The sequence below is a fragment of the Nicotiana sylvestris genome, chromosome 7, assembly GCF_000393655.2.
Source record: "Nicotiana sylvestris chromosome 7, ASM39365v2, whole genome shotgun sequence".
Lineage (NCBI taxonomy): Eukaryota > Viridiplantae > Streptophyta > Magnoliopsida > Solanales > Solanaceae > Nicotiana > Nicotiana sylvestris.
Window position 1 is genome coordinate 137,201,227 of NC_091063.1, and position 11,749 is coordinate 137,212,975.

Here is an 11,749-nt window from a genome sequence, read left to right on the forward strand (position 1 = left end):
TTCTGGATCGACCGAATTGGTACGGGACGAGTAGGCAGGGTACGACGAAGCCAGCAGGGTGTGCAGATTTTCTTGCAAATGAAGATCACAAACATGAAGAAGATTTGCTAATATGGGATGATGCAATCAAGGATGTGGAGTTTTTGCTCCTGCCAGATTTAATCAATGTAGCTTATGAATGATTTTAGTATTTCTCTAATATTTTCCAACGTACCACAAAAATGGCATGACCTTGAAAGGAACTTAAGGTGGTCTCTCTAGGTGAGAGAAACCAACCATTATGAAGCTCTAAAGGTGATTGTCTTGGCTAGACGTAGAACTTCTAGTACATATTGATTATTATCATTTGAATTTTAAAAGGCTAACCAGAACTACTTCATTGTACCAAACTGCTGCGTGTTTTTACATAAATAGCCGACCATATTAATTGTTTACTTTTTCTAGCCATGTACATTGATTATATACAATTATACATATTTAATATATAAATTATGCATATAATATACATTCGTCGGCTATTTTTAGTTTAAGTAGTAGGGTGGACGGCTATTTGGGTTTTGTGAGCTTCGTAAAGCATAGTCAGTTTTTGGGTTTCAAATCCGATAATGATGATACTGCTTTCTAACAATACCTTTCTTTTGGTCTCTTAGTAAGAGCTTAGCTCGTAATGTCTGAGTTAAGTGCACGTCAAAAATTCAAACCCTACCACAAACAAAAGCAGTTAATTTAAATAGACAAGAATGTAGGAATAAGCTCACTATCCATCGAGTTTCGACCGCTTCGTATTTATGTAGAGAACGGTATCGCCGTTGGCTCATTATCTTTCAAACACTGCGCCAACTAGCCTCGACCATTTTTCGATCTTCAAGACAATTTATAATAAATTACCTGTTTCCTTCCAAGAAATAGTGTAATACGTTTCATACCCAACAATTTACGAGAGAATTCTCTCAGTTTCATTATATCATAATAATTTCATATCCTTGCATTTAGGGCGGAAAAGCTGAATAAGTAATCATAAGCATTTGTATTTCAGACGCAAGTATAAACACAAAGAGCTCAAGTATAAACACAACTCAACTTTTTGTGAGCTGCAAAATGAATGGTAAAATTCAACCTTATATTATTGAAGACAACAACGTTTACTTAGTTGCCAAGGTTTAATGTCAGTAGAACTGTAACGAATACCATTCCTAATTCAGGATTGCAGTATACCATCAAACTGCAACAGTTTTCTTCAAATTCTGAAGTTGAATGTCATGTTTTTTCAAATATCATATAAGCTTTAAAGTAACTCAAAATCTCTCTGATGTATTCACGACAAATATTCCGCCAAATGCAATACTTAATGCTCAAGCAACAGTGTAGAACCTTCCGCGAGTATTTATGCCTTGACTCGATTGTATTGCTTTATCTCATTAATTATGCCATCAGTAAGCATGTCGACGTCGTTATTCTTTCCGAAAAACTTCACAAATTCCATCTTAGGATCCATAAGATACCTGCACATTGTGTTATCAATCTCATCAAAACTCATGTGTTAAAGTAACATAACCTTTTCAATGGACGAATAAGCCAAAACATTTTAGAGAGATATCATTAAGCATTCAAGATTTAGGAGAGACGGATAATCTTAAAGCATGCTCAATCAGAATGACCTAAATGGATAAGGAGAAAACAATATTTGCCACTAAACAGAAATGCAGATTACCATCGATAGAGCTTAAATTACATCTCTAGTCATCTGGACTACTCGATGCTTGGATGGAATATTTTTGTATTGTTTATTAAACCAATTTCATCATTTATGAACTGGTTTCTGGTTAATATGTAAAATACAGATAGTTTTCATGAATTAATGACCAAAAATGATTCCAACAAACTTATAATTTGTTAGTCGATTAGAACTGCTAATTCATTAGTCAATCATGTTCTAGTCATTTATCCAAATGGCAAGATCAGTTTAGTTAATAAAACACTAAACAGATTATGATAAATGATCAAATTTGGGCATAAATGGTTCTCTAACAAAGGCGATTCCATACCCAAGGCTCGAACCTGAGACCTCTGGTTAAGGAAGAACGAGTACTTATCATTCCACGACAAGGTCTTTCATCAGTAAATATCCAACTCCATAAGACTTTGTTCATGCACAGGTGCACTCTTGATGTGATCAAATGGCAATTAGGTAGCTAAAACCACTATAAGTAATGGTTTTCAGATTGATGATACATGACGGGAAAAAAATCAACGTGTGCTTGTATTGATAAAGGTTGTAGATATTGAAATTGAGAGGCAATTAAAACTGACAGGTAGCAATCACAGCTAGGATCAAGTAACACATACATGACTATTGAGTGATCAACAAGGTAATCTGAGCCTTCTTCTTCTGTCTTCATATAGTAAACCCGATAAGCACGTGCCGTTTTCTTTATCTCTTCTGGGGTACCAGTGAGGCCAATCAAGTTTGGGTGAAACTCTAAACATTGAGTACAAAATAGTCAGTTACAGCGTAACAAGTAACTTACAAGTATATCTAATCAATGCACGAGACATAATCAGTTCAACCTGAAACGCACCTTTAACATATTCATGTACTTGCTCAACCGTATCTCTTTCAGGATCAACTGAGATAAACACAGGTATTACTTGAATTCCTGACTTCTCTTCTGCATATTGAGTATATTTACGAATTAGGAGATTAACATATCTCTATATGCTTAAAATTAAAAGGAAAAAGACATCATGACAGCTAATCACTACTCCGCCTCTGTCCCAATTTATGTGATGCACTTTCTTTTTAAATTTGTGCCTTTCTATATTTAGAAACAATTTAAATTTAAGCTTCCTATTTTACTTTCGGAAAAGGGCCTAAAATCCCCTTTAATATATGAAATAGGACAGGCTAGCCCTCCGTTAAAAGTTGGTCTCTATTCTGCCCTTGTCGTCAACAAATGGGCTCGTATATGCCCTTCATCACTAACGGGAGACTCATAAAGCCACGTGGAATATATGTGAGGGCAAGTTAGACCTAATTCGAATTGTACAGGGGCATATATGAGTCAGTTATAATAGTCATTTCTCAAACACTTCACAACTCCATATCAGTTTACTTAGACACCTATTTGACAACACCAAACTAATTATCACAGCAAATAAACTAAGTTGTAGACACAAACATTCAAATGAACGGTAGTGACTTCATTAAATCCTAGTAGCTCAAAGGGGTCGAATCATAACAAAAGACAATATCGGAATGTTCTAGTAGATCAAAGGGGTCGAATAGGAGGTGTCATTACGGACTTACTGCCAATTATTTCATGGCATGGACACCTTTAAATGCTGGGAGAAGGTTTTTCAAGTGTCCGAAGCATGAGGTAAGCAAATTTTTTGATGGGTTCTTTTAATCATTCCAATTTGCTTGTAAATTTGTGTTATTTATTTTTGGTTTTTAGGATGAAAAATATTCCTATTGGGAATGGCAAGATGAAGAGCTTCCTCCTAGAGTTTTAAATCTCATATGCAGTTTAAAGAAGGAAAAAGAAGCTCTAATCCGTAAAAGAAATGCTCTCTAAAGGAAAATTTGATCTTGAGAATGTTATGATGCTCGTCGATTATGGAGGAATAGAAGTCTTGGAATTGGAAAGAAATGTTCTAATGAAGAAAGTGACCGATTTAGAGTACTCAGTTGTGCTTGATGCTAAATTTCGGAAGAAGATGTGGATTTTAATGTGTGTGATATTGGGATGTCTTGTTATGTTCTTTGGATCAGTAAGAAATGATATGTAATGTTCATGTTATTGTGGCTTAATTGTTGTCTTTTATTATATAATGAAGCTTTATGTTTTTGTACAAGGATTTAATGAAGTCATTGCCGTTCATTTGTTGTGTCTATGACTGAGTTTATTTGCTATGATAATTAGTTTGGTGTTGTCAAATAGGTGTCTAAGTAAACTAATATGGAGTTGTGAAGTGTCTAAGAAATGACTATTATAACTGACTCATATATGCCCCTGTACAATTCGAACTAGGTCTAACTTGCCCTCACATATATTCCACGTGGCTTTATGAGTCTCCCATTAGTGATGGAGGGCATATACGAGCCCATTTGTTGATGACAAGGACAGAATAGAGACCAACTTTTAACGGAGGGCTAGCCTGTCCTATTTCATATAGTAAAAGGGCATTTTAGGCCCTTTTCCGTTTTACTTTTAATGAGATGATTTATAGCCACAAAAATTACTGACTTGTTTTAGACCACAAGCTTCAAAAGTCTTTCTTTACAATCAAAGTTTATCACATAAGAGAGTATAAATTAATGGGCTTTTCTGTCGCAACAAAAAAATTGGAACTATACAGCCACTAGTTGCCTTTTTGATTTGTTAAAATAGTCAGTAGCTGTGGCATTGTAGTCTGCTACGACATTAGCTTACATTTTCTCCCGTAGGTAGCAGAATGAACATCTCCTTTAGGAGAACACTAAAACCACTTTGAACATTTTCATGCACAACATGAAATTACAATTGAAGCAAGGAAAAAGTTTAATTGTTTGAGTTCATTCAATTCATGCTCATAGTTCACATGGTACTTATTATGCACGATCAGCTTTTCTTCACTGAATCAACATTTGGCAATCAGAAGGTCCTTTTAGTTCTGTTATTATTACCTCCCTTTGACCAAACAAATTGGGAATCAAGACTGGATTAAAACTTGGAAAATCAGACATTAACTTGAAAGGTGAGAGGAAGAACAAATATAAAACAGAAAGACAAAAATGTGGTTGACGAAATGACCAATCACGATAATCATGAGAAACTTCATCGACTTTGGGCACAGAGCTATAATGAAAAAGGCTCACTAATTTTATCAACTGCAGCAGCGAGTTTTTGTAGCTCATCTGGGCATATATCTGGACAGTGAGTGAAACCAAAATATACAACAGTCCACTTGCCAAAGAAGTCTTTCTCAGTTACTGGTTTTCCGTTATGGTCAATGAGACTAAATGGACCACCAATGGCTGCTTTTCCCGCAGAAGGTCCTTGCTTTACGGAAGTTGAGGCAGTGGTGATATCTGTAACAAGTAACAAGCTTAATTAGCAAACTAGAATGGTAGGAAATCAGAGAGCAAGAACACATATTGAAGCCTACTTAAAAACCCAAAATTTCATAAAATGAGTATCTAAACCTCAGTGGTTTGTTCCATTAAACAGAGATACTTTTGTGTGTAAGTTAACTGTAAGAAGAAAACTATGGTGATAGTTTCAATAAATTTAAAACAGAAGGCCATTTAACAGTGTTTTCGTGATACCAACACAAAGCCACACTATTGAAAATGCACGCACTTGCTCTACCAAATGAAGAGAAAGGAAAAACCACACCACCATATTTCTATGCAAAACCTAACTTCCTGAATAACACTTTCTAGCATGCGTTTTTTTCCCTTCTAAAAAGGCACAAGAATTCAGTAGTGGACCAACAAACAAGCATAATCAGAGGTTTAGCAGTAGAAACCTTCATACTAATGATATGGGCAGATGCCAAAGAAACAAGCAGAAAAGGAACACGCAGAAGATTTTTGATATCCATTATGCAATTACGGACTCTGCATTCTAACGTATCTGCTTGCGCGCACACACACACACAAAAAAAAAAAACCATTGTAGCACTATACTCAGAGTCAGGCAGTGCTACAACCTGAAAACCTAAATGCATACATGCTGACAGGTAACTAGCAGCCTAATCGGACACGTGGTGTTATAAATATTAATCCTCCTCCACAGTACCTTCAAACCCGAAGTCTAATGAGCCAAACAAAAAACAGTGTTTTATGTGATTAGCAAACCACAGTTTCTTTTCCTAAAACTAATACAACTCACCATAGTAATCTACCTTCAATATGCCGTTTCTTTTCCCTGTCATAATAGTAAACCAATCCTGCTCCAGTGCAAACAAGCAGAAAGAAGCTCATCCATGACACAGGCTGCACATGTCAATTAATTACTTATCAATTGCAGGCTCTACGAAACAACAAAAATGAAAAAAATTTACACCCAACTATAAACAGATGATGCTGCATTAGCATTCATAGTATTTTCCCGTCAAGAATCTAGCAACTCCAAAGCAGAACAGAAAACTGGAACTCTCAATCACACAAATTAAGCAAACAGCTTATACCCAAGCTACAAGCTCAATACCCAATTAATTCCAGCAAATAAAAGCAGCCCCATATGATCAAACCTACCTTTTACTAGAACATACACATAAATGTAGCCATACTATAAACAGTTGAAGTTGCATAAGCAGTCATACTATTTTTCCATACAAAATGTAACCATTATAAACAGAAATGAAAAGCTTTTACACCTTACTATAAATAGTTGAACTGTTTTCCCGTCAAGAATGCAGCTATTGGAAAGCAGAACAGAAAATTCGAAACCATCGATCCCACAAATTACGCAAAAACTCTGCAGCTTATACCTGAGCTACAAGCTCGATATAAATACAGGAAAAAAATAGTAGCCCCATATAATTAAATATACTTTTTACTAAAAGATACACATAAATGTACTCCCAATGCACGTGTTAGGCAGCAGGTTTTCACAACACACTATCTTCGACTCGCTATACATACATAAATTACATGCATATACTGACAATTTCTATTCAAAATATCATTTTGATACTAATTTCAAATATTTTATATTAATACTAAATTTGCACCCACAGTCAGCGTAGGAGTAGTGGCAGAGTGGATCCAAGATTTAAACTCTATGGGTTCAACACTTAAGGTTCTTAGCAATGAACCTGTACATTTTTAAAGTTAAGGGTTCAGACCTACTATTTATAGCAATTTTAGTGAATTTTACATTCCACGTCGAATGTATTGGGTTCAGAAGAACAAGGTGCTATAAGGCTGCATCTGCCTCCGAGTAGTGGGTGCAGTCACATTCCTCACCACAGACTTAAAATTCTGAATCTGCCTGTAAAAAAATGCAGTATATCTCTCAGTGAATAAAAAAGAGAAAGAAACTTACACTGCCCCGAATAGACTTTCCCTGTTCAGAAGTCTTCTGAGAACCACCAGAACTTTCACTCTTTCCAGAATTAGCTCCAGAGGAGGATCCACTGGACCCAGAACTTGATTGATTAACAGAATTAGAGGTGCAAAGAAACCTGTAACAATTCAATCCACTCCCCAATCGACCCGAACGCATAGCCTGTAATCCAAGATTCCGCAACCCCACCTAACAAAAGATAAAAAATTTTAGCCCCATTAATCAAACTCTATAAAAACTCAATCTTCAAGTATACAAACAAAGACTGTACAAAGATACCCAAATAATAAACAAAAAAGATTACTTTTTTTCAGCCCAATAATCTGAAACTAGAAAAAAAAAAGTTGAAAACTTTCAGCATAATACCCAAAATTAAACAAAAAAGATTACTTTGAGATTAGAAAAAAGTTGAAAACTTACTAATGGAGAAAGGGGTAGGGGTTTGGTGTGGGAGAGAGCATTTGAAAGGCTGTGAAATGAAGGTTTTGTTGAAGAAATGGAGTGATACAGAAAATAGCGAATTTGTTGATTTCTTGATATTGCTTTCGCCATTGCTATGTTAATTGTTGTGAGAAATCACAGAGAGTGAGAGATTGTTGAATCTTGGAAAGAGGTCAAAAACCCTACCAAAACCACAGAACAAATTTTCTTTTTCTCTTTATTTTTCCTATTTTATTTTATTTATTTGATTGTTTCTTCTTCTTATTTGTCTCTTTTTTTTATAAAAACATTTTTTACATCTTTTTCTTGTTGCAAACGAGTGTATGTTCATGCCCAACTTTTATATGTGGTTCTTTATATCTAATTTTGTGTATATATGTATCATTAATGCGTTTAAATTTATTGTGAACGGTAATTTATTTTATTTTCTATGTTATTAGTATCACTTTTTATGAACGTTTTTATATTTTATCTTCCAGCTTATTTGGATGGTTGTTACACATCGTTTCATAATGTATCGTATAGTATTGTACTGTATCGTTTGATGAATACAATATTTGGATAGATTGTATAACATGTCGTTGTTTCATGATATCACGCACTAGCCAGTGACGGATCCAGAATTTTCATCAAGGGGTATCAAAATATAAATAATTAGATGATGGATTATTATATGCAGCGGAAGCAATCCCAGTATCAAAATCACATGTAATTTAGACAACTAGTATAAACAGGATTTCACGGGTTACCTCTTGAAGCGTGAACATATCTCTTCTACCACGTGAGCCTTCAGTTCCATAACTTCTCAATGGAATCTCCATCACCCGCACAATCGTGATCCTCGAACGTTCCACGGTCTTCTACTGTGTTACCCAAATAATACCCGAAAATAGCAATTTCGTGTGGGCGAAATTTCTAGGAAAACTTGGCTGAAAATTTCAGCCACCATGTACTCATCCCTCTAGGTGGAAAACCTTATGTATTTATAGCACAAGTTTTAAGGGTTAAGACCCTTTTCCAAAACCTGTTAGGTTTTCTTTTCCACCAGAAAAAGGATTCCTTTATTTCCTATTATTTAGGCACAGTAGGGACCACAGAATTTAATTAACAAGGCTTCCAATTATGGAATTAATTTGTAATTTTCGAAATTAATATCCACCATAATTAATTACGAATTATTCCACTAAAAATTCGTAATTACACTCCTTATTCAATTTCGAAATTCATCCATTAAATCTTATTTAACTCCCCATGTTAAGATTCAGATACGAATCAATTAAATTAAATTACTGACGATTTAATTTATTGATTATTTCCTTTAGACTTTCGCTTAACTTATTTCATGTGTCGGATACAAAATCCACCGGCCGGGTTTACACATGAAAACTTATAAGCTTTCATAAAGGTATATCATCAATCTCTAAACTGAGACATGGATTCCATCAACTAACTATTACTTCGCCAATGTATATTATTATTATCCAATTTACCAGGCATATTGACCCACGAAAGAATCTCGCCTTTTAATAAATCAAAACAATAATAATATACACAGCTAATAATAATTATATCAAGATTAAGAGTATAAGTACATTTAATGGCTAGAGAGTTTATTTTATTAAGTCAGTATAAAATACTTATCTCTACCTGGTCCGTTCAATACATACAAAATGTACTAGCACAAGAAGTTGGAATTAAACCATTCCCATAATCAAGATTAATTATATTTAATCTTGTGCTACAATCATTCCTGATGGTTTGTCCAATTCCATCATTAGATTGTGAACTCAAACTTTATACTTATAAGAACCGATGATTTAATCTTCCGTGTATAAGCTAAACTCTATACACTAAATCATCTACTATATAAGCAAAGGATACAGACTATTATATGATCTATTTAAAACTTTATTAAAACTGAATAAACAATTATTTCATAATAAATACTATATCTAAACCAAACTCATGGTTAATAGTATATATCCCAACATTAGATGCATCGAAAAATTAAGGGGAGTCAACGTATAGTAAATATACATAAGATAAAAAAATTTATCTCGCAAAATAGTGTAATTTTCCGGTGAAGGGGTGTCGCTTGACACCCCTTGCTTTAATGTGGCTCCGCCACTGGCACTAGCAATATGAAGAATAAACTTACAATACTATAAAAAAAATATATGATACGGGGTAAATTTATTATATATAAGGGTAGGGTAAATGATAAAATAAAATTATTTAATAATAATAAAGTGTAAGATGAGAGAAAAAGACAAGATAACGAAGCAACCACACCAAATCGGTAGAATTCGTCCTTACGTAACGACGGATTTAATGTATGATACAATAAAATTTAAGTAACAACCAAAATAAACATCGTATTTAAAGTAACAATGTGATACAATACAATAGGTAACAACCATCTAAACAAGCTTGGGTGACTCGACATCTATAGATATATTTGCGGAATATAAAAGTTAAACTCTATAATAAGTAATTAAAAGTTATTTTTATGCATAATATTGAGCAATGACAAAAAAGTTAGTTTTTCTGTTATAAAACAAATAAAGTTGATGCAAGCAGTTACTCAGATACAAGGATGATCAGCATAATACATACTTTGAGCCTGAAGAAATTGCAAAAGTGTTTGTGAACTTCTAAAGACAACTAACTATTAGGCAATGGAGGAGATCTTAGAATTCTGGCTTATGAGGTTTTTTTTGAAGAGTGGACATACACTTCCAGTGCAGGAACAATTACTACTAATGCAAGGTTATTCTGAAAGGAATATTAAAGATGCATGTTCAAACTTCAAAATATGTAGCAATAAAAGTCCATGCCTGATTTCTTGTTGTACAAATGCATTTCAAAGATGTTGGCAGAAGATACTCAAGCAACTTTGTCAAGGGAAGATCATTAGTGCACAATGTCCTCGTGAGACATGACCTTCTAGGCACTACAACAGGAAGAAAACCCCGAGATATATGATGAAAATAGACTTGAGAAAAGCTTACGACATGGTGAGGGGGGATTTCATTGAAGACATGCTGAATGGGGATAGTTTCCCCAAGAAATTTACTTAGTTAGTTATGACTTGTATGTTAGGGATATAGTAGATATGCCCGAGATCCAATCTCATATTTGATGATTCGAACATATTTTGTGAACGTTATTTGATATAAAAAAAAATATATGGCATTATTTATCATAGTTATTATTAATTGTTTGATTAATTTGATAAGGTCCTTGATTAAATTTTGAGACTTGTCATCGTGATAGAGATCATGATAATGAGAGCAAAGTCTCTTACAATTTAACCTAAATCTGTTCTTGATCGTAGGATTATTAATTTGGACATTAGTAATCCGGTTAGATCAATATTTATGTGATCGTCTTTATGGGATAAAGATTAATTGATCTCATTAACTAAATCACATAGATAGATGATGCATATAGAGATATGATCATTGAACCGACTCATTGGATAATTCCTAATGGTTAGAATTACCATAAACTGTCAATAGGATATTCTCTTGAAGAATGTGATGTAAGAATTTCCTTTGACCTGAGATCGTCATAGTAATTGACAAGTTATTTGTTGTGCTTTAATACTAGACACCTATGGCCCTAGGGTAATAATTGAAAGGATATTGGGTACAATTGAATACTTGTAGAATTAGTGATTGATCAAGATGGAGTCTGTCAACTCTTGGTAATGAGTTTAAGCTCCATGTTGTCATGAATTATAAACGACCAAATTAAGACATTGACCAGCGCAATTGAATGAAAGAAGAAAAGAGTTTCTTAGGTCATTCAATGGTCGATTATATTTGACATGAACACATAGTTGGTCGCCTATTAGGATTTGATAGTTGAACCATATCCTAGGGTGATCCAGAGCTATAAGGACAGAAGGAATTACTAGATTATTCTTCTACTGGTTCTTGAGAGTAAATTGTATACTTCATTCTATCTGGTCGTTAAGGAGTGTTGCTAGACGTCACCCTTGATTAGTATATTGATGTGATCAATTTACTATCGGTTTAGTATTGAACCTATGGGGTCGCACACTAACGAGTGTTCTGATCTTTGCTAAAGGATTAATTACTTTATTATTTGTTAATTAAATTAAAGAATTTAATTAGTCAAATAAATTTAGTTAGTTAGTCCAAATGAAATATTATTATATTCTTTGCTAGCACAGAAGATATAATTAATATTGTGAACACATTGAAATTTCTATTTGAAATAGAAAA

At 34.0% G+C, this 11,749-nt stretch overlaps 1 protein-coding gene across 1 annotated transcript; it reads right to left on the reverse strand.

Annotated features, from left to right (window-relative positions):
• Nucleotides 1–1,099: 1,099 nt before the first annotated feature.
• Nucleotides 1,100–7,743, reverse strand: LOC104210525 (protein SCO1 homolog 1, mitochondrial). The gene is made up of 7 exons (XM_009759443.2): nt 7,476–7,743; nt 7,035–7,244; nt 5,890–5,980; nt 4,859–5,071; nt 2,580–2,669; nt 2,347–2,479; nt 1,100–1,502 (listed from the first exon to the last, which is right to left on the reverse strand). Exons 1-7 carry the CDS (start codon nt 7,605–7,607, stop codon nt 1,385–1,387), a joined length of 987 nt encoding a protein of 328 aa, XP_009757745.1. The 5' UTR covers nt 7,608–7,743; the 3' UTR covers nt 1,100–1,384.
• Nucleotides 7,744–11,749: the final 4,006 nt, after the last annotated feature.

Coding starts and splice junctions, on each gene's coding strand:
- LOC104210525 (XM_009759443.2), bottom strand. CDS start 7,607: ATGGCGAAAGCAATATCAAGAAATCAACAAATTCGCTATTTTCTGTAT. Junction 5,981..7,034: donor GAAAGTCTATTCGGGGCAGT/GTAAGTTTCTTT, acceptor TGACATGTGCAG/CCTGTGTCATGGATGAGCTT. Junction 1,503..2,346: donor GTTGATCACTCAATAGTCAT/GTATGTGTTACT, acceptor CACAATGTGCAG/GTATCTTATGGATCCTAAGA.